This window comes from Erigeron canadensis, chromosome 6 (assembly GCF_010389155.1).
Source record: "Erigeron canadensis isolate Cc75 chromosome 6, C_canadensis_v1, whole genome shotgun sequence".
Lineage (NCBI taxonomy): Eukaryota > Viridiplantae > Streptophyta > Magnoliopsida > Asterales > Asteraceae > Erigeron > Erigeron canadensis.
The window spans coordinates 43735101-43758341 of record NC_057766.1 but is presented as its reverse complement, the minus strand read 5'-3'; the positions used below and the strand labels follow the sequence as shown (position 1 = coordinate 43758341).

Sequence of the window (23241 nt, the reverse complement as noted above, 5' to 3'; positions counted from 1 at the left end):
AAGTAACAATTATATCCTCTTCAAACAATTCATTTTTTGACCGAATCATTTATTTCACTCCTTCATTTATATTTATAGATAATTTCGAAGTGTAATATATCCTTTTTAAAATGTAATTTTATTTTAAATATATTTAATTTATAATAAATAGGTTCATGCTTTAGTGTGATTTTGTGTGAAAAAGTGTTGTTCAATATGATTAGATGTAGATAAGCATGTGAATGAATGTGAAAGATTATAGTTCATTAAATCATTGGCATTATTATTAGTTTATTACCAGTACCACCTTACTTTGATTAATTCTTTTTAGATATATCGAGATACACAGATAAAACATATTAAATTTGGAATAAATTTCGACATTTCATTACACAAACTCTAGGTTACAATGCGTATTTGTGTTCAAAATTGGTACGAGGGCTGCCATTTTAAGATCCTACCTGTAGACTCTGACAACTATTACAAGAACATAATTCTGTTTTCCCACTACAAAATAACATGAAACTAACATCAAAGTGAATAAAACTGTGAAAAGAGGTGTTCTCGGATCTTGTAATACTCCTCACATACCGGACCTTCGATAACTATTTGCTGGATGGTAGCAGCACCACCCTAATTCAACGATTTAAGAAAGCGAATTAGTTCGCGATATAGTTTATACATCAGAATGTTATTTCATCATTAGATTGCTTTACAAACCTTCTGACTGGCACCGCCGACTTTCCTCAGCGTCACGTACTCCCCACAACGCAATGCCCCACCCGCAAATTCAACCTGAAATGGTGATTAAAATATGCATAACATGAACCACCAATTACATTAAAGTATATCAGGAATTTATTTGTTCTGAAGTTGACCCATATAGGTCATTATGACCCAAACCCATTCTAAGCTGTTGCCCAACCGTCCACTTTGCCACCTCTAAATTGATTGCATCGCAAAAATGAGAACCAAGTACCTGGATACCCTTTCCAGCAAGGAATTGCTTGAAATCTGCCATTTTTAGATCTCCAACAAGTACCGACTTGTGAGGAGGAGCTACTGTTGAACGGGGGAGTGAAGATAACATGCCACCTGCCGTCTTTTCTATCTCAGTATCAATCCAGGCTATTTCATAATCTCCAAGCTGCAGCGAAGAGATAGTGAGAGATCAGATAATGCATTACAGTCCCATTAGGGCCTCCAGTTAAAAATTTTGACTTGTGAATGCCAAATTAATTTATGTATTAGGACTAAGTTGGTCAAAAAATAAATTATGACAGAACTTAATATATTGAAAGTTGTAAAAGAAAAATACATAGCTCAATTTTAAAAATCGGAAGAGATAAATACAAGTTTAAGATTGAAGTTTTTAAAATGGACCTCATTTTTTGTGAAAATTCTATTGAAAAGGATAAACAAATGTCCAAAGCAGCTAACGGCATCGATACTCACCTTCTTAAACAGGACATTGCTCATCAGTTTCTCGGAGAGTCGTCCCTATTTTTGGCATGAAGAAACCAAATCAAATATCATAGTTTAAGATTACTGGTCCAATATAACATCCAATAAGTTTCTTGTGTACCTTATAAGCACACAAATCTGATGTGACATCAATTGTTTCTTCAATTTGAGGAGCATATACATGGGGACAAACATTTTTCAGACAGTGTTGCTTCAGATGTTCAGTGGCCTCGGCTGATCCGTGCACCAAAACCTAATAAAGATGAGTTCTAACATTAAAACAGCACGTTCTTCATGAATAACGTCACCTGAAAGGATTTTCAGGGAAATATAGTGCTAATTAAAGAAGAGAATGTAAAAACATTCATACAAGTTTCAAGGGAGCGACACGGGCAAGAATTGATTTAATTGAACGACCATCAGAACGCCCTTCAAAATCCATGTACACCAAGGAACATTTGACTTGTACCTGAAACAGATAAAATATCAATAACAAATATATTTTATAAAATAGTAATAGTCGTTAAAAGCTGTATTGTAAATTCTAAGTTGGCTAGGCAAACTGATACTAACATGGGGTAAAATTTCCTGCAACGTATTAAATACAAACAAACTTACAGTAAGTTCAGAAGATACGACTTTTGATGGGGTTGTGTCGAGCATCAAACTCGCAGTGCCTTCATCGAGTTTTCCATCAAGATCTCCACCCACCTAAACACATGATCTGAAGAGCATCACACTTGAACTTTCCAAAGCATATGTAACACAAGCAATTCTACAAGTCGTAACAATGGTACTGGTATTAAATTAAACCTACAGGCATAAATCCCATGTCCATATCTTCATCCTTGATTACATAATCATCTGGATTAATTACTTCGCCAAAATCGTCCCATTCAGAGGAGTGATCATAGAAGGGGAACATTGGAGCAACACTAGAGGGGGGACCAAATCCATCAATCAGCACATCCCGGTATGCCTCCCCGCGCAACCCAGCAGCTGCAATGAAACAATTAACATTATAAATTTTTGTTCAGTTAAAAGAAAATATATCCCGGATCTAATATAACTTCAAAACTCATACTGCTTGACCAAGTTCTAATCCCTGTTACTTTATCTTGGCTATTTGAAATCTTACTGCCGTATTATTCACAAAAGCTTTATGATATAGCTTTTGTATCCATGTTTTGGCTGTTAGTCACTTAAATCTTTAATATTCAAGGAGCACGAACAATTAAGAGTTAGTCCAACCCGGCCTATTTTTCACTGGTCTGGTCTTCACATTATTGAAAAGGAAAAGAAAATGTAGACTGATCCGATTAGTAACAGTTCCATTTTCATAAATTTCATATGTAGTACTTTTGACATCAAAGCAGAAATCATAAAAGGTTAGCTGAAACATGGCAGCTATGTAACAGGAATAAAGATAACATACCGTCCACTTGAGTATGGCCGTCAATGATCATTAGGTCAGCTTTACTAATATCAGTTACCAAAGAATTGGATTCCTCTTCCTTTACAAGAGTGGCTTTCAAAGCCTCCTCCTTCTTAATCTTTTCTTGTTCTTCTTCGTACGCAGCTAACTCCTCTCCAACCAATGGAACTCTCTTAGATAAAGTAACTTTAACAGCTTTAGGAGGTGGATCTGACTGAAGCATCCGTGCACGAGTACCAAACTACATATACATTAGTGGGTAGTGAGAATCAAATATGCTACTCTAAAAGAGGTAGAAGGCTATAGTACAGAAATTGAAGAAAAAGCATACGATAATAGAATTGCAGTTCAATGTTAGAACAATTTAACACATACCTGACCCCTTTCAGTAAAAAGAACAAGATTTTTTGCATCGGGGGCCCATTCTACAAATATATCGTGTGAAAAACCAGCCTCTAAACTGGCCATAGAAGCTAGAACAACCTAAATAAAAGTACAGTCATTGCCATCATAAATGTAATTTAACAATTTCATCACCCTAACCTTGTCCTACAAAGTACAAATTTCACTAACCTTTGGTCCCTCGGGAACTTTTTCTAGTTCACTCTTGTTTATCAAAAGAGTAACATGCCTGCAATTAAATGTATAAATTCCAAGTAAATTCACACTATAGACACTACTCCAGTAACGACATCCAATGAAATGGTCTTACTTCAGAAGGAAGGCATTATCACGGGTGTGCTCAAAGGACTTCGCTATTGCATCACTCATCCACTCAAGGAAACTCTTGACATAATCAACTGTGCTCGACGATACATATGTGAGAAAGAAGATGGGATATGTCAAATGATGTTGCTCCCAATACTGCAACATTAAAAAAAAATCATTAAAATATTAAAAGATATAGTAAGAAAATACTAAGGTTACTAGCCGTCCCATTAGTAATAAAATGATCATGAATACGATATATAGCAAGAAATATGTCCCAGATAACAATGAAGACCGACCTGCTCGAGTATCAAAAGCAACTCCATTACTCTGCCAGCAGTATCCACAGGTAACAATACATTCCCATTGGCTCTTAAAGTGTTTTGTATAGCATCTAACAATTTCAGTAACAAATGACAAACATTATACTACCTTGTGTAGTTCAGCGTATAAATGGTACATATTCTTATGCCTTATGAAACATATTTAAGAGAATAACTACCTAAAAACTCTTGATCTCTCTGACGTCTAGAAGGCTGGTTACTCAAAGCATTATATGCATCAGTTATAAGAACGGCCGGTCGAACAAAATTTTCTAAGACTGTCTTATTTAAATGCCTGAAAAAAACAACAGCAAGTAAGAACATTCTTTATTAAAAAATATTTTTACTAATTATGGAGGCAGTTGGTATTGGAAGACCTCTCATTGCGATGATTGAAGTCAACAGCATATATGATTTCTTCTCCATCTTTAGTTATCTTCCAGACAGTACCTCCCAGCAAATGACCACCAACATGAGGTGCAATCACTATACCCTCCCCTTTTCCTGACATTTATTATTCACAAGGAATTTTAGCAACAAAAAGCTATCAACTCAAGCAAAGGGCCTTTTATAATGGTGTATCCCTCCTAAAGAACTCTATAATACTTTAAAAGTCACTGCACCAAATTCTAGCAGACACCCTGTGACACCAGGACCACTCAACAGGCATCCAGATTTTGTTTTAGCCAGCTACATATATTACTAAATAGAGGATGCAATTTGACCATTGGACATATGCATAGGTAGATTTGAGTTATGTTTTGCCGAAGCGGTCAAAGTCAAAAAATAACTCTACAAAATCCTAGAAAGGACTGCACCCAATTCTAGCAGACACCCTATGGCACCAGGAGCACTCAACAGGCATCCATATTTTGTTTCAGCTAACTACATATATTACTATACTAGAGGATTCAGTTTGACCATACATATGCATGGGTAGATTTGAGTTATATTTCATCCATAATTTGTTTCAGCCAACTACATAAATTACTATACTAGACGATGCACTTTGACCATTGTACATATGCATAGGTACATTTGAGTTATCTTTTGCCGAAGCGGTCAAAAGTAGCCCAAAGTGAAAAAAGATATAAAAAACAAAGCTATTAGGTCAAAAGTCGCCCAAAGAGAAAAAAGATATATCAATAAACAAAATATTAAATTTAGAGGGATGTCATACACATGGCCTGTCAAGTGTATACTGTATACACACTTAGTCTTATGGCTAAGTCATTATGCAGTGATCCCGCAATCATGTAATTTTGAATGAAAGAATCGAATGGTACAAATACTTATAGAGCATAAAGCCAACAAAAAAAAATAAAAAATAAGTAGACTCACCCTCAGCAAGAAATAAATCAGAACAACTAGTTGTTGCAACTTAAAAACCTCGATCTTTCAAGGGTAAAAAAACAATTCTGGAGTGATAAAATTAGCATGTAAAATACGCACCAGGTAGGTGAAAATTCTGAGAGTAAGTTAATCTTGTCACATTTTGGAAGGCAGTATCAATATCATCCAGTGTGAAGAGATCAAAGTCAGATATTTGCTGCACATATAGATTCAGTTAGCAATGGTAGCAGAAACTTTAGATACAAGTAAGCACTTGTCACAAAATCAGAGTACTGAAAACCAAAGACGATAGACTTAAAATGGATCAAATAGATATTAGAGCTTTAATCAACAGTTACAATTGATATGAAGGTTGAAAACCGGAAAATTTTCTGAATGGATTAGGCGATCCTAAATGCGTGATTTCCAAACTGTTATTGCAACATAAAACTAAAACCATAATCGGTTGACTAGATTTTTATAGGTTAATTTCACATACATCTCAAATCAGTTGTGTTGCATTTAGCTCATCATTTGCTTCTACATATCTCAATATATATATATATAAACCCTAAACAGCCCGATATCAGCGTTCGACGTAAACTTTAAAGATATACTAAAACTGTGTCTATGTTGTGCAGTTACAAACCCGGGGTACAAGTATATAATAATTATCACTTCACTGTAAAAATATATATATAAGTAAGTAAACCCGGGGGGGAATATTCACCTTGCGGGAAAGATAATGATCATACATAGTTAGGAGCCCTAATCTAAAAACCGGTTCAGTCGCATAAACTGGAGCGGAGAGCCCTAACTTTTTCATGGCATACGGTAACGCCCCGAGATGTAATGTATCAGAATGTGACAGCAACACCGCATCGATCGTTGACGCAACCCTGAAACCAAAAATAAAATAAAATTGAAGGATAATTTTTTATCAAACTGCCATTATATATAATTTGGGGAATATTTTGAAACCTGGAAAGAGGGAGGAGGAGGGAGGGATCGAAGCTGTCGTTCCAGCCGCAATCGATAAGGAAATTGAAGCCGTCGATGGAGACGAGATATGATAAAGGGTTTTCATTGTATACTCCACACAATGGCGTCACCTGCACCGAAGTTCCCATTATGTCTACTCAAACTCAACTGGCTTTACCGGAGGAAGAGGGTTTTAGGTCAGCGGAACAACAAAGTTTATTTTACTCGTAATAATTTAGAGGTTCTCCTCACATCTTTACTTATTTAATTCATTCGAGGAAATATCGCGTAATACATGTTTCCCTTCCAATTTTATCAAGTATTTTTTCTAATGAGCCATTAACCTGTTTTCATATCAAAAATCAATCTTTTTCATTTATAGGGGTAACTTTATATCAACCCAAAAACAAAACTTATACAACTGTCATTAATAAAGTTTACTGTATTTATCAATTAAATAGGGAAAAATGAGTATAATGCATCCAATTTAAGTAAAAAACTTCTTACATACTAATTTTTTTAATATTTTTAACAAATGTATGGGCCCATGGTTCAAAAAAAGATATGTAAGGGGTTTTTCACCTAACTTGAATGTCTAACAGCCTTATATTCTCATCCCCATTTAAATACACACCTTGAATTTATGTGTTGTAAAAACGATATTACTTTGATATTCGCATATAATTTATTTTAAGTCTGATTTGGGTGACAATGTACATCAAGATGGTGTTGTTACACTCATCATTTTTTTAAAAGATAAATTCAAATACTATGTTGATGTTTTTGGTTGAATTTGTCTCAAACTCGTTTATATCAAAGCTAAAATTGTGTCCATGTAATGTACGACAGTCATAATTAACGTATTTTGAAGTTTTTAACAAGTACACACGATTATAAGAATGATCTGAGTCTAAATCTAGTTGGTCATCGAAAATGGATCTCGAATACGTGCGATAAGACAACTTTTGTTTGGAGCGTTGAGCCTTTAATAGTTTCAACGATACATGGCAATCATGTTCTTTCAACATCTAATTTTGAAGTTAGTCCTTTTAGTTGTGTTTTTAGAATATGTGCGTTAATTGGATGAAATCTACTATAATTCTTTGAGCTTCAAATTGCAAGTGGTGGAAAAACTAAAGTTGATAAAGTATATGTTTAGATCATTTGTAAAAAAGAAATTGAAATGGATGGGGTGAGAATAAATGATTAAAAAAAAAAAGGTGAATGATTGAAGGTAAGAAAAATAAAAAGTTTGAAAAGAATAAGTAAAACGATAGAGGTGAAATATATAACTATGGTGGAAAAGAAAAAAGTGAGGTTTTTATATTTTGTTTGTATTATTTGTTTGATTTTGATTTGATATATTTGAATATTATGAGGTATAATAAGATATTAGATTTAAAGGTGAAGTATTAAGGAGAAAAAAGATGGTGAAATAGATGAGAAGCTTAAACTAACATGGTAAGAAACAATGTATGTGAAAGAAGTAAATGGTTATCAATTATTTTAGTCTCAAGAAAAGATTTTAAAAAAAAATCAAATTGAACGAATAAAACAACTTTTTGTGATAAGGTCCCCGTGTATCGGGGCTTTAAACCAGACAGTATCTATTAGACAAATGTTTGTACGATTCGGTGATAATGATAGCGGCAATGTAAAGGTGACAGGTGATAGTGACGTCAAAAGAGCTAAGTACAATTCTTTTTTCTAAGCTTCTAAACTATAACAATGTTTAAAAAAATTTTAAAAATATACATAAAAAGATAATATAATTTAAATATATTTTATTAAAGCATATATTAAACTATATTATTAAATATTTATTGAAATAAATGGATATACAATAACTTTTTGACAATAAAAAGGTAAGTGCAAATTGGTAATTTTAATTTTACAGTAATTAATTTATATAGATCGAAAATGACATACATGGGTAATGTAAAAAGCATGTAAGAAAGTTTTAATTTAGTTTTAGCTAATTTATTAATTGGATATAAATATATACTTTTGATAAATGGGTCTTATTTTTTAAATTCGTGCTATTGTTGAGGATTCGGTGCTTTTTTTGTTTATGCATCCTAACCATGGGCATTCAAATATTCAATACCAATTCTTGAACCTTTTCTTGTAAGCCTCCAACATTTTGTCTATCGAGATTTGAACATTAAATGTATTGTAAAAAGATATAAAATGGTAATCATATCAAAGAACGATACCTCTTATATTTTACTAGCATTGTACCCGCGCGATGCGGCGATGGTCGTGACGGCGACGGTGTGGTGGTGGAGGCGAGTGTTGGTGGTGGAGGCGAGTGTTGGTGGTGGAGGCGAGTGTTGGTGGTGGATGTGACGTCGAGTGTCATAGATAATTCATATAAAAGTAATTGATTTAAAAGGTTAATGGAGATATTTTAGAAAAATAAAGGATTGATAGTGTAATTTAATTATTAATGTTAAGAGAATAGTGTATGTGAAAATATTTTAAAGGGTTGTAGCCTTGTAGGTGAAAATATTACATAGAAGGGCATTTTAGACATTTCCCCCATGTAACTTTCAACATGGGGGTATTTTCTTTAATATGGAGTATAGATTAGTTCAAATAATGTATAGACACTGAAATACTTACACCTACAATGAGACTAAGAACAGATACGCACCAACCAACTATATACTAGAATTCTACAATTGAAACAATAACAAAATCCCACACGACCTTCCTATGGCAAGAAAAACTTGACGGCAAATGACAAGACTTATGATTAATTAGATTAGATGGTATAATTAATCTATTTTGATCTGGAATAAAGTTCAAATGAATTCCAAATATTTCCTACTTAATATTACAGCAAAATCTAAAATTTTTATAAAAAACAGCTATTTTCCTTTTATTTCGAATAGAAATAGAAATTTGTCAAATCAAATGGCAATTCGTAATTTCGTTAGGCAGACCAACCGCATGATAACTACCATACCAAACCTAAGAACTCAATATTGACTTTCCATCCAAATTACTTCACCAAGTGGGCTCATGGCTCTGGGCCCGTTCCTACTCACCAATCCATGTCACTGTAGGCCATAGACTACATTTGGCGGGCCCGTTCTTATCTTTCACCAATTTGCCACTGCCAGTCCCCGCCTATCTCCCAGATTCGAAACCCAAACCTTCCTTCAGCTTTACTCTCTCTCTCTCTCTTTATTATATCTCTGAGTTTAAATTCAAATTCTCATTGTTTCCATATCTCCTTTGTCTTCGTTTCTCATTCCCAAATGAATGAATACTTTATATATACAATAATACATATTTCTTTCCTACATTCTTTCGTCATATATACCGATTGTTATTCACTTCCCAACCAAACCAAAATTCCTGCATTATTTATATATATATATTCTTTATAAATAAGTTCAAATCACTTTCTTTGAAAACTGATCGAATTAATAATAAAGTTGACAAAAAATGGCACTTGTTATCACGATGGCGTTGTTGTTGTTCATCATATTGACCGGCGCCAGAACATCAGTTTCTTCCGAAGACCGTCTTCTTGTGAACATGACGATCGTTCGCAACGCTCCCGCTCTTGGTGCTTGTATGTCAACACATACTTAATTTTTCCATCACTTTCTAATTGTTATTGATTACTAATTATATATGTATGTATAGTTTGCTTGGACGGAAGTTTACCGGCGTATCACATACATAGAGGATTCGGCGCCGGAGCACGCAACTGGCTTTTACAATTCGAGGTAATAAACACTTTACCTTTTTACTTGCTATTTTTGTCTCGCCATCTACTTTATTATTATTTTAATACCATGCTACTACTTTCCAGTTTTCATATTCCAGATATATATATATATTTTTTCTTTTTCCAAATTCTTTAATTTTCTATATAGTGATAGCTCGAGTATAAGGTTTTAATATTCTTAATTAGTATTATTTTTGTTGTATATGTCGATGCAAACTATGTCCTTTCCGGCCTGTTGTGATACATGTTAAACAATATTATTTGGCTTAATTAATTACTGTACTTTTGATTTAAAAAAAAAAAAAAAGAAGCTAGAAAGAATTATAGTTGAATTTGCAGTTTTCGACTTGCAACTTTTATCAAGTCGGTCGACGTTGAAGGTCAAAAAGTAACAGTAGTACGAAATGTCATCATAATAATAATGTGTTTGGAAGCTAAACAGTAACGTCTAGCGGTCGGTAATATTATTGCACATTGCACAACAACACATCATTTATGAAAAGAGTACGTGTACATTTAAAAGAATAATAATGATAAAGTGGTTGACCCAAAGGAAGAAATATATATATGTATGGCTGCAAACTGATGATAAGTAGTGTTTGTGTAGTGTGTGCATGTTTGCTACTTTACTATATAAGACATATCAAAATGTGAAAAAACATAAAATTTCAGGCTTGGCTACGAGATTGATAATGTAGATGTAGATATGCTAATTAAATTTAGTATAGAACAAGTATATAATTCGATACCATTTCACATGCATGCTTTCAACCTACACATAAAAAACTATAGGACATGATTTACCTAACTCACATCAAAATCAATAAAAAAAAAAAAAACAATATTACATGCAGGATAAAAACAATATCTCATGTTCCAGCTAGAATATTTTACAAAGCAGCTAGCTAGCTAATCCGACATGATGTACCTAACATATTTATCGATCGACAAATGATTAATCATCCTAACAAAATAGCCTAAAGATCATCTTAACTATTGGATTATGACATGTGAAAAAATTAAGGGGCAAGATTAAGAAAGAGAATTAGTGGATACCACATGTCAACTTCTTATAGTGTTAGAATAATTTTTAGACTATTTTGTTCGAAAGATTATTCATTTTTCTTATCGATATAAACAAAAGTCGAAACGAAACTATATATGTTATTGGAAGGTGGTTGGTCAATAAATGTTCTTATTGGTTTGAAAAGTTAATTAAATATTGCAGGGTTTGTTTTATAACCACGTTGTTGTAACTGCAATTCTTCAAAATTAACTAGTGGAACGCAATATTAGCTCTCTACTCCACTTAACTAAAGGAAACGAACTAAGCTAGGTTTCACAAAAAAATGAAACTGGTAGCTAGCCCACGTTATCCACCTCATATTGATTATATATTCAATCATTTATGATGCCACTATCTAAAAACGTTTCTTATATATAGTATACTCGTAATGATAATGATTGTTCATTATTAATACGAGTATTACTGTTTATTATTCCACAAATTAATGGGTTACAACCAATGATTTGCTTTAAATTAATGTATGTATGTATACTAAGCATCCCATTATTAGTTACTCATATTTCATAATCAAGAATCATTATTAGAAGGATTCGTACTTGAGGACTTGAGACCATAAGATCTTGTGATCATTACAAATCATATTGTATTTGTTTACACTTTTAAATGAGTGTGAATAAATTAAAAATTTTTTCATGTTTTTTAGTAGTAAAATATATTGAATTAAAAGTGTGGAAATTTCTGCACACTAAAAAGTGTTTGAAATAAAAGTTCACACTTTTTAGTGTGAACTTTCATCATTATTTTGTCACACCCCATTTATCCACGGTAACTAAAAAAATTACCGTGAACAAATGAGGTGTAACAAAATAATTATGAAAGTTCATACTAAAAAGTATGAACTTTTATTCTACACACTTTTTAGTGTGTAGAAATTTCCATACACTTTTAATTCAATATATTTCTACACACTAAAAAGTGTGACAAAATTTTTAATTTGTTCACGCTCGCCTAAAAGTATGAACAAATGCAATATTGTTTGTAGACGGTACCAAGAACAAATTTCCGATGGGACAAAATTAAAAAAATCCATGAAAAATAAACCTAAAAGGGGGCAAAATGAAACATATAGAAATTTTTAAAAAATACATTACAAAATTCAAACTTTGAGGGGGACATTGTCCCCCTTTAGTACCGCCCCTGTCAGGATCTAAACCAAGGGTGAACAAAATGTTTTCAAATTGTAGACAAAGGTTTTTCCGAACATTTTTTCCCCGAATTGAAGTCTATATCTATAACTAAGAGATGATAGTTCAAATCCTATGTGACTATCCTCTTATCATGACAACTAAGCATTTTTCCATACGTGTCATTTTTTTTATATATTTTCAATTATCTTTCTCAATTTATATTCAACTCATATCCTAATCGTCATTAATAAAATCTAAAATATACTTTTGTTACTTAAAAGATATAAATACTTATAAATAATATATACAAGTATATCTAGACATGTAGATATATTGCAAAAGGTTAATCGTCAACTTTTAAAAAAAATTTAATGCATTAAATATTTTTTAAAATGAATATAAATTAAATTTGGATATAGATTGCAAAACGTTGTCATCTAGATATATGTTTCAAAATTAATTTAGTCATAATCTTTTAAAATATATGTTTCAAAATTAATATAGTTAAGTTTTTGATATAGATAGCAAAAAAGTTTAGTCATAATATTTTAAAATATTTAAATTTCTATGTTTTAAAACTAATGTTAGTTAAGTTTCTGAAAGTGTTAATATTAAAAAAATATATATATTTTGATCGTATGACCTTTAGAAAAACTTATTTTACCTTATTTTTTGAGTTAACTTTGTTTATGTAATATTGAACTCACAAAGTTCAAACTTTTGTCATCTATATCAAAAGTTACTATTAACTTCCATAGTAAAATATATCCTTAATTATTATATTTATATTTTAGCTAATGATTATCATAGCTAAATTTTTTTACCGTTTAATCTAATTAGGTATATATAATTAAATACCGTTGAGCTCAAACTTACGGAAGCTAACTGTTTCATAAATCACTGTTTATTACACAACTATTTATTTGATCAAATTATTACTATTATAATTGTAGTTATGTAAAACCAGAGGCGGATGTAGGATTTTCATATACAAGGGCAAGATGACAAAGGTGGTAACACAAATACGATAAGTTATGGGCAGATTCGGTCATGAGATTTTTGATGCCCCAAACAAAAATTTTTGAAAATGCCCCTATAAATTTTTGTTAACGAAAAACACACTTAAATCTTTTAGAGATTTACAACCATGTTAAACTAGATGGGTCATCCTCACGTTGATTTCCCATTATATAGGTATTGTTTTGAAAAAACACTATTTGAATTGAACTCCATGATATTATTTTTCATGAACTTATGAAATGAATATTCATTTTATATTTTTGATATATAACTACGGAACTTAACTTAAGGTTGTAACTAAAATGCTTATGTTTATTAAATATAGATAAGTGTTTAAATTTTATTTTTCACAAAATGATATAGATAGATTTTAAGTTAGTGTTATTAATTTTAGTCATTTGAGAAAGGGACATAGACAAATAAATAATAGTTATATATTTATAATTGAATTTAAGACATCAAATATATGTATTAAAGTCATAAAGGATTAAACTTATAACACTAAAACAAATATAAAAATTTAATGAAATTATGTAAAAAAAAAAGTGGTCAAAAATATTTGTCATCATCTGTGAAAATACTAGCAAGAGACAATATACATAAAAGGCTCACTTTTAGACACAAACTAAATTAATAATGTAAAATAAATTGATACGGAGTATATACTTTTGCATTTGGTTAAGGAAACGAAGGCATCTCAAATTTCATGTGGGGGCATTTTGGTAAATTACTGAACTTTCATGCTTATTGAGAGAAGAACTGCACGTAATATCAATTTTCGGGCTACAAGTTATAAGGGGCATTTCCCCCGGTAGTTTACTATTACATCCGCCCCTGTGTAAAACTGACAAAATTAAAGGCCGGTATCATTTGCGGGGTCCCTAATATCTACATCGATTGATTATACTAACAAAATGGTAATGATAGGGTGGTGGGTGGTGTAATGATATCGAATCATGTGCAGAGAGAGCCCAAACCCGTCGTGGATCTACACGTCTCATGACCAAGTTAGAGACCTTCTCAGGCATTCTTAGTAATAACGCATCACGCAATCCGGGTAAGTTTCCTTTCATCACCCTTTTTTTCTTTACTCACAACCGTATATCTATATCACATTATAAAATAAAATATACAGAGTATTTAAATATTATTATTTTTCTAAAATAAAAGATATACCCAAATTACGTACCTTTCTTCTTTATTCGCTAACTTTACTAATTTGAATATCTTAACCTAATATATATCTAATTACCTATAAAATCTTTAATGAAATTATTTATTATATACATCTCTCAACTCTTAAAATAACTACCTTACCTTTTTTTTACATCAACTACTATATAATCGCCACCATCCACCGCCACTGCCGCACCATTTGTTGCAACCACATTAGTATGGCCGTCACTGATCATGTATCATTCATGATATGATAATTTACGATAACTGAAATCTCTATGTCTAGTAAATATATAATAGGCTTATTTACTCTTAAAGACGTAGTATAGGGTTTCCCATTAGGTGATTGTAACTAAGAGAACTAAAGGTGCACACATTAAACACCAAAGGGGTTTAAAGTATAAATACTCTCCTTATATATAGAGAGTCATTAATCCTAAGTTAAATGAATCCCTACACACATAATACCCTAATTTTCGTGTGTCTCTCCTCTCTAAATTCATGCATCAAGTTACAGCCGAATTACTCATCCCATTATTACTCAATCACCTTGTTATGGGAACCCGAAATCAATATCAATTATGCTTTATGCTCTTACAGGTTCCACAGGACGATTGAGGATGTTTTATCACTCGAATCGAATCATGTTTATTCCAACACCATTACCTTATATACTCGTATCGCGCGAGCATATAACTAGTATATAAAACTGACATGACAATAAAAAATATAGGTGCAAACGTTGAATTGTTAGAAATGTTCTAATGATTGAAAGCCAAATGATCGACCACAAATTCCAACTTTAACCATATACGTATTATGTAGATCTGATAACTATGTGCTATTTTTAATTGTCGTAATCACGTGTTGTATTATTGTAGACAGCTATTTGATTGGATATGTGCAGGTTGGACGAGTGTCTGTCTGTCTTTACCTTTTTCAACCTTTTCACCCATGAATTTTGCCCCACTTTTGTCTGGTTAACTATACTAGTAAAAAAATAAACATCAATACAAATGAAAGTGTAGTAATGTCATTTTGCCTAAATGACAAAACTTCATATTGTGCTTTTGCAAGTCATGTTCAATATACAGAATCTAATTGACAAATGGTCAACTGGCGATGTACGATGTACCCATTCCAATGGGAATATACATATAATACATTAACGAGGGACATATTTAAAATCCTCAAGAGTTCAATGCTATTGTTATCTAAGTCACATGTCGACCATTTTCATACTATCATATGAAATATTAATTACTTTTGTCGATGGTCCCCAAAGTTTACTTCTAGAATTTTAAGCCAATGTCATTTACCAACTACATCTATCTCATCCAAGACCTATAGAGTGTAGATAACTTACAACTTATTAGTCATTTGTCACACAGCCATACTTACCTGATACGGCCAGCAACATTAAACAGGACCGAGGCCCAAGTAAAAGCACAGCCCGAAAAGGAAAGCCTGTTTGCATAATTAAGAAAACGAAACCGGTCCGTTTCACTGATTAGTTATTTCCACATCCACATGAAATGCGTTCTTATATACGTAGTTCATATTTACATTAGACAGATTTGGGGGGTAGTATATGAACCATAAACTAACTTAAAGTTATATTATTCATTTATTTGTCATATTTGATAAATCTATGCTCTACTTATAAATTGACAAGTTTTTTTTTTTATTGCTTCAACACAACTGTAAGCTTACAACAACAAACTAAGTAACTAACCTGAACAGATTTTTACAATTGGAATCGTGTGAAGCTTAGATACTGCGATGGAGGTTCTTTTGCTGGAGATTCTAAGTTCGATAATGGGGTAGGTAATTACGAGTGATATGGCTAAACACTTGACTTTTATCATATGCAATTGTCATTTCTTTCTTAGCATTTACAAACTGCATAACATTAACAATCTAATGTTTTCATCATGTAATATGAAATACAGACTTTGGTACTTTTTTTCCGAGGACAACGGATTTGGGAAGCAATCATTGAAGACCTTCTACCAAAAGGTTTGGGGTCAGCTAACAAGGTATAATTCTATACAAAGTCAAAAAACCCGAGAAAACACTTCATCCATGTTTAATGATCTCATGGTACAGATTCTTTGTATCCACTTCAATTATTTTAGGCTTTGCTTTCTGGGTGTTCAGCTGGGGGTTTAGCATCCTACTTGCATTGCAATAACTTCACGAGTTATCTACCAGATACTACAGCTGTCAAATGCCTGGGTGACGCTGGATTTTTCTTAGACGCGTATGTTCTAAACTACAGTACTTATATACAGATGGCAGTATGGGCGGGTTGGTTTACCTTAGTATGGGTCTACAGAGGCCCATACGGGTTGAGTTAACCTACAAACTGTTTTTAGTAAACTTTTAATAAATAACTAATGTTAAACTTTTATATTAGACATTAGTAATCTGAATCGATGAGTAGTACATTATGCTCAGATTTTCATCTCTTATATATATCACTTGCCGACTCCTAACATATTTATTCTCCCCTTTTGATTTTCGAATGCAGACCAGACATTACCATGAACCATACCCAGAGAACTTTCTTTCAAGATCTTGTCACTTTACAGGTACACCAGCAGTTGAGAATAAGTCGCATTTCATTTCATCGATAGTACCTTTGAATTGGCATGATTCAAGTATATGAAAACTTTTGACAGGGAATAGAAAAAAATCTGGATGAGAACTGCACAAGTTCTATCAGTGATCCCAAACAAGTTTAGTGAATTTTCACTTCCTTCAGTTTTTATTTTCTTAACGTTTTTGGGCATTATTTTGACATTTGTCAATTGTTTTACAGTGCATCTTCCCACAGTACTTACTAAAGTACATCACACCACCACTTTTCATCTTAAACTCTGCATATGATGTATACCAAGTAAGATATATCTTGTTAATATGTCTAGTGAGTTTCATACCAAGATTATTAAGCCGTTTTTCATACAGTTTCACCACATATTAGTTCCACCATCCGCCGATCCACGTGGACGTTGGAATCGTTGCAAATTAAATCCAACAGCATGTCACCCAGACCAAATAAGAGTTTTGCACGGTTTGTGATTGTTTGTATAATTTTTAATCTATGGAAGTCATCAATATCCACGAACACTCTAATATTTCTACATAAACGATTGTTTAGCTTTCAGGGTTGAGATGCTTATGGCTCTTAGGTCATTCTTGCTCAATTCACCAAGAGGAGGGATGTTTATAAACTCATGTTTTGCTCACTGCCAAAGTGAGTCACAAGATACCTGGTTTGCACTAGACTCCCCACAAATGTATAACGAGGTTCGTCATTTCTACTAGATCTTTATAAGTGAATACGTTAGGTACCAATATTGACCCATAAGCTTATGAATGTGTTTATGCGGGGTATGTTTTGTCTCTCACATGTTAAATGGGTCACAACTCCTACAAAGTGAACTGTTAATGTGTAACCTCATTAATATGTAACAGTGTCTAAATCATTGCAATAAATGAACCAAAATACTAGTGAAATACTCCATCAAAATTCTTATAACCATAATTGATGGTTGACGTAAAAATCTTTTTGGACAAAAAGTTATTTGCAATCAAGAACCCGATTCATACAAATAGTTGCATGTATTGATATGATACAAAACCCACCCATTTTGACACATGTAGTAAGTCTAAGTTTACTAGACCAAATGAGCTAATACAATTTGAATTTCAACCATTGTATAGACAATTGCAGAATCAGTTGGCGACTGGTACTTTGGCAGAAACGTTTCTAAGAAAGTGGATTGCCCCTATCCGTGTGACACTACCTGTCATAATCTCATAGGTGTTGTCTTCACTGAAGATCATCCATAGTGTAGATATATAGTTTGCTTAAGCACAAAATCAAAATTTTTAAATACATGTAGAGTGGACATATATACGCCAAGGAAAGGAACTTGGAAACTTCTCCTGCTGCTGGAAAATTGTTAGTTGCAGCCTGCAGGTTGTACAATTCACCCAGATACAAATTATGAGTAGATAGTAATCATGGATTACTAATTAAGATACACAAACTAAACTCTATCATTCATTCTCAATAGCACAAAATGTTGTAAAGAAATATGTATACTTCTCATCAATGGAATTGGTTTGTAAGCATTGAATACCATATTCTTTTAGATTATCATTGTGCTTCAGACTAGGCAATACACGCTATACAGCTATTTATACTTGGACATTTTTCATTTATTTTGCCAAAATGCAAGATTTATTAGATTTTCAACAATTTATTAAGATTATTAACAATGTTGCAGCCCAAAATTAAGATTATTAAACGAATGTAAAACTTCTCAGTACGTGCGCAATTCAGACATAGTATACTACAGATAATTAAACAACAAAATAAAGTGTTGCTGATACATAACGCTAACGAATTGAAATAGTGTCTGAAGTAATAAACTAGAAATTGATCAACACTTTTGTTAAATCAAGTCGTTCTAAAAAAAAGCAGAAATCCAATAAGTGTTGCCTCTTGTAGTGTTGGTCATTAACCATCCAATAAGTGTTGCTTCTTTTCAGTTTGTGATGAGACATCATTATAGGCCCAGTTAGAGGGTGTTACCCAAACAAGACTGTCAACATATTGAACAACTTTGACTTGGAGGAAATATGGATCCACACCATCCTCCTGTTGACATTTAAATGTGACACCCTTAAAACAACTATATTTTGATGTTTCTGTATCGAACAATGATAGATGAATATATACCATGTCTAAACAGGAACCGATTGTTTAAAGTGAATCCAACTGGAACAATATGATCAGCATCACAATTTGGAATTACATGGCGTCTCACCCACGAAGTAGCCACCCCGTAATTTTCCATCACCCACACCTCGCAACCAACATTGGCAACACATGACATTACACAAGGCTTTTGGGACAAAACTGCCAGCTCGTTCATCCTATAAACACAATCACCCAAATCAAAGGCCACTATTGTTTGTCGATCATTATTAACACTAGTACAAAGATAATGAAGACGGCCATCATGTCCATCTACAAAAACTTCATTCCTATTGGGCATCGTTTGAACAGTTGGAACATTGGATGGAAAGCTTTCGGCAATTGCTTCCCAAAAACTGAACACCTCCGCGGGAAGCCATTTGAAAGTCATATATGTCATGATCGTCTAAATAAAATCTAAGCTTGAAAACTTTGTAGTCATTCGTTTTGGGATCAAAACCGAAGCGGAGAGAGGAATGACAATCATTGCCATTGTCCAAACGAAGAATAGTAGATGGTGGGAGAACTATTAAGGCTGAGAGAGAAGGGTTCCAAATCTTAACTCCTCCCGTACCATAAAGGCATGTTAAACCAACAACAGTGCCATAAGGTGAGTTGGAGTTGCTACTCGTATGGACTACTTTGACTGAATTAGTGAGTTGGACATCATCCGTTTGAGAGGAGCTGAGGTAATCGTGTGCTCTGTGAATGGTCTCTTTTCGGAATGTAGTGAGTCTTCAAACACCATGAGGATTTCATTGTTGGTATCCTTGGAACGAATGAGATGAGATTCGATGAAGGAGGAATGAGACAAGAGGGAATTCCAGGTTTTAGATAGGGACCTCATCCGAGCAACTTGTCTGGCTGGTAAGTGAATGAATATGTTGCTTAATTAATAACACCTCGTCTGGGATGATGATCATCATCATATTTGTTGTTCGCTTTTTTATTTTGTGAATACATCATATATAATTGTTTCTTTATCGATCTGTTACAAACAGAAAACACTTAACCTCAGGTCGATCGATATAGTCTTAATTACAGACACCTAAGTTGGGTAAAAAACCCCTCACATACCTTTTTTAAACCATAAAAATCATGGGAGCCAAACATTTATACAAAATATTAAAATATTGGTATGTAAGGATTTTTCACTCAAGTTGGATGCATAACAGCCCCATTACACTTTTCTCTTTAATGAATTAGGAGCCAAAACCATAAAAATAAAATTAACAATCTGGCATATGTTGTTGGTTATTTAATATAACTAACTATATTAGATTGACCCGTTGACCAAGATAATTTTATTATTAATTATTAACGAGTTAAGGACAAGGATGGAACGGTTTTTATGGACGGTTTTTAGTTCTAGATAGTCATAAGTTCCTACTTTTATCTATATATTTTTCCCTTTCACAAAAAGGATGTACTGGTTCTGTCTTTCTCTCTTGTATTCTCAATACGAAAATATCCAAGTTCCGTTCTTGTACATTTCACATCTAATCCGATTAAATCATTTGTGTATAGTATCCACAAATAGGTTTAATCTGATAGTGACTACACGATTTATGAAATAATCCAAGCGATATCATCTTTGTTCGTTATTTATTTTCCTGTTATAAACTTGTATATCACGTCCATATTCAACATATGCATTTACTAACATGAGCAAATAATATGTAAACTTAAATGATGATTTTATAATACTACGAATAATAATACTTGAACGAAAAGAAAAAGCTAGCACTTGAGAAAAGATTTTACTTTTTTGTAAGAATTTGGGTTGTATATTATTCCAAGCCGTGCGTAAGGTTCAAACAAAACTCGATTCGATCCTATGGCTGGCAGCAAACATAGGATCTATTGATTACAGGCTTACAACCTCTATTAAGGCTCCAACGTTGGTGAAGTCTGTTTTGTGTCGGCCCAAATATGGGTGTTGGACTTTTGGCCGAAGATTAAAAAAAAAAAAAACGTTGGGCTTGAGACTATTTCACGGCCCAAGTAACAATTACTTATTTACAAATATATTCCAATCTTTAAAATAACTTACATTATTTCTTTACTCTGATATTAATAATCACATCGTTACCATCATTGCCATCACTGCCGCATTATACATGTATGCTTCTAGCTAGGTTCAACAAAATAGACAATTTTAATGGGATTAGTAAATGAACAAAAATATAATGCCATATAAATTAGAGTAGAACTTAACCTTAGAAAAATGGTACCTCAAGATAAAAATGACTATAAATTTAACTTAACGGGAGTACATGTATACTTTTATGTTTATTTTATATAAAAATTCAAGAGCAACAACAAAATACAAAAGACGAAAGATGCAGATTGGAATGCCAAAACAAAAATGGGTGCGTAACTATTTGATTACGAATGTTGCCATTTTCGAACTGATAAGATATCATTCTAACTAATTATAGATAAGGTATGTATCCAATTCCGGCATGAATAGGGTGTATGAGAGAGATGTGATTTAGATAGTTTTATCTTTACCCAAAGCTATATGTGAGTAAAGAAAGTGCATTCATAAGAAATTTCTGCCAAACAATAAAAATAAAATATAAAATAACTTCACTGAGTAAAAAATAATACTAACATTAATCAATAATTAATCAGACAATTGAACTATAACATCAAGAAAAATGTTTGTCGTGTCTAAATATCACCTAACTTCTGTGATTAGGTTGAGATTAAGACTTCGAATATTCCTAGCAGTTTTACACACACATACATACATACATATATTTACACGCAATAACAGAAAGACTGTTTTTAGAACAATTCTAGAGAAAGACCTCATGCCTTTGCATGAGGTGAAAAATTGAACTCATGATCTCTGTATCTAGAGTAGTTAGTAATGTTAAATACTTGGTCCAACCATGCTACTTACGGTAATTATAGAATGAGAACTAAATATCTGGTAAGAGGCATACTAGGTAGAACTACTATACCTTTAAATCAAATTGAAACTAGCTGAAGGAATTAAAAAAAAGAATAATGATCATGAATCGAGGTGAAAACATGCAGCGACATGGATGGAAACTTCCAAAGAGATCACATGATCCAAATTATCAATTGATCAGAACAATATATATAGCATATATGTTGCCGCAAGTTTAATAGAATGGATCAATGCGATCCCTTTGGAAGCTTCCACCTGCTGCAACAAACAATCTAGCTTTCTTCTTCTTATTTTTTTTTTCATCAAGGATCGATATTGTTGGACTTATATATATATAGCAAGCTAGCTGGGATTGGGGGGACTAATGAATATTGAGTGATGAGGGAGATGTATGGTTTAACAAGTTATTCCTATAGAAATGAAGGTGTGGTTATTGCATGTGAATGTGTTTAATTTATGTTTTTTCTTTTATTTTAAATTGTTGTCACGCTTTTCGTATGAATAAAGTTAGTTATGTGTATCCACTTTTCCTATGATTTTCTATTCGAGGGGTGTTTGCTTTTATATAGATTATTTTGATTTGATTTGAAAATTGTACAAACATTTATTTAACTCAATAATTTTTAACTAGATTGTACACAATTTTTTTAAAAGCATAAGGGATACCTAGTTAACACTCACATATTTGTTCTCCCGTGATCGAATCCAGGTCCTAGTATTAGTGGTTATAACATAGCTAAGACCTTTCAACAAACCTGCGCGCATTTTTCATATTCAAACATTCACCAATTGAAAAAGAAGCCACACAAGTAGAAAACTTTTTAACCATTTGACACACTCGCTTAAAGAACACGAATTAACCGAGAACATTTACCAAACTTATTTTTCTTCTTCCCATGTTACTATTATATAAGCTACAAACTTATACGAGTAAATGCTAAGAGGATTTGATCCCTCGACTATAAATTACGAGTATTAATTTGTATGCATTTTGAGTATTTTTTTCTAAATTTTTTATTTATATTATTATTAATTTTTAACTTGATTCATATAAAACTTCACATAAATATCCATTTTAATATTTATCGTTTTGATAATATTTCCGGCTCTAGCCCTGCGGGCATATGATTATCTTTTACATTATTAAAAGGTAGTCACATGATTTATTGT

The 23241-nt window shown here is 32.6% G+C and overlaps 2 protein-coding genes and 1 long non-coding RNA gene across 5 annotated transcripts; 1 reads left to right on the top strand and 2 right to left on the bottom strand.

Annotated features, from left to right (window-relative positions):
- Window positions 1-343: 343 nt before the first annotated feature.
- On the bottom strand, window positions 344-6463 carry LOC122603159 (cleavage and polyadenylation specificity factor subunit 2). Its single transcript, XM_043775788.1, has 18 exons — window positions 6223-6463; window positions 5972-6140; window positions 5362-5458; window positions 4287-4413; window positions 4089-4204; window positions 3886-3980; window positions 3591-3742; window positions 3452-3509; window positions 3254-3361; window positions 2879-3119; window positions 2261-2442; window positions 2062-2154; window positions 1814-1912; window positions 1565-1696; window positions 1435-1479; window positions 959-1126; window positions 700-774; window positions 344-612 (listed from the first exon to the last, which is right to left on the bottom strand). Exons 1-18 carry the CDS (start codon window positions 6369-6371, stop codon window positions 511-513), a joined length of 2208 nt encoding a protein of 735 aa, XP_043631723.1. The 5' UTR covers window positions 6372-6463; the 3' UTR covers window positions 344-510.
- Window positions 6464-9443: 2980 nt separating this feature from the next.
- Window positions 9444-18530, top strand: LOC122603928 (pectin acetylesterase 9). Of its 2 annotated transcripts, none has more exons than XR_006324509.1 (12): window positions 9444-9808; window positions 9883-9965; window positions 14129-14258; window positions 16121-16200; window positions 16330-16416; window positions 16516-16640; window positions 16911-16971; window positions 17062-17118; window positions 17202-17279; window positions 17348-17453; window positions 17548-17689; window positions 18107-18194. XR_006324509.1 is itself a non-coding variant. In XM_043776785.1 (12 exons), the coding sequence occupies exons 1-12, from the start codon at window positions 9679-9681 to the stop codon at window positions 18233-18235; spliced, it is 1215 nt and encodes a 404-aa protein (XP_043632720.1). In that variant the 5' UTR covers window positions 9470-9678; the 3' UTR covers window positions 18236-18530. The 2 variants fall into 2 exon arrangements, 1 of the variants encoding a protein (XP_043632720.1); XM_043776785.1 differs by having other exon boundaries at window positions 9470-9808; window positions 17541-17689; window positions 18107-18530.
- Window positions 18531-18734: 204 nt separating this feature from the next.
- On the bottom strand, window positions 18735-22586 carry LOC122605509. 2 transcript variants are annotated; one of them, XR_006324627.1, is made up of 3 exons: window positions 22121-22586; window positions 21202-21282; window positions 18735-20136 (listed from the first exon to the last, which is right to left on the bottom strand). It is a non-coding gene; the product is annotated as an uncharacterized LOC122605509 (long non-coding RNA). The 2 variants fall into 2 exon arrangements; XR_006324628.1 differs by having other exon boundaries at window positions 21202-21278.
- Window positions 22587-23241: the final 655 nt, after the last annotated feature.

Coding starts and splice junctions, on each gene's coding strand:
- LOC122603159 (XM_043775788.1), bottom strand. CDS start 6,371: ATGGGAACTTCGGTGCAGGTGACGCCATTGTGTGGAGTATACAATGAA. Junction 1,480..1,564: donor CAGATTTGTGTGCTTATAAG/GTACACAAGAAA, acceptor TGCCAAAAATAG/GGACGACTCTCCGAGAAACT. Junction 1,127..1,434: donor GCAATGTCCTGTTTAAGAAG/GTGAGTATCGAT, acceptor TCTTCGCTGCAG/CTTGGAGATTATGAAATAGC.
- LOC122603928 (XM_043776785.1), top strand. CDS start 9,679: ATGGCACTTGTTATCACGATGGCGTTGTTGTTGTTCATCATATTGACC. Junction 14,259..16,120: donor TAACGCATCACGCAATCCGG/GTAAGTTTCCTT, acceptor TAACCTGAACAG/ATTTTTACAATTGGAATCGT. Junction 16,641..16,910: donor GCTGGATTTTTCTTAGACGC/GTATGTTCTAAA, acceptor TTTCGAATGCAG/ACCAGACATTACCATGAACC.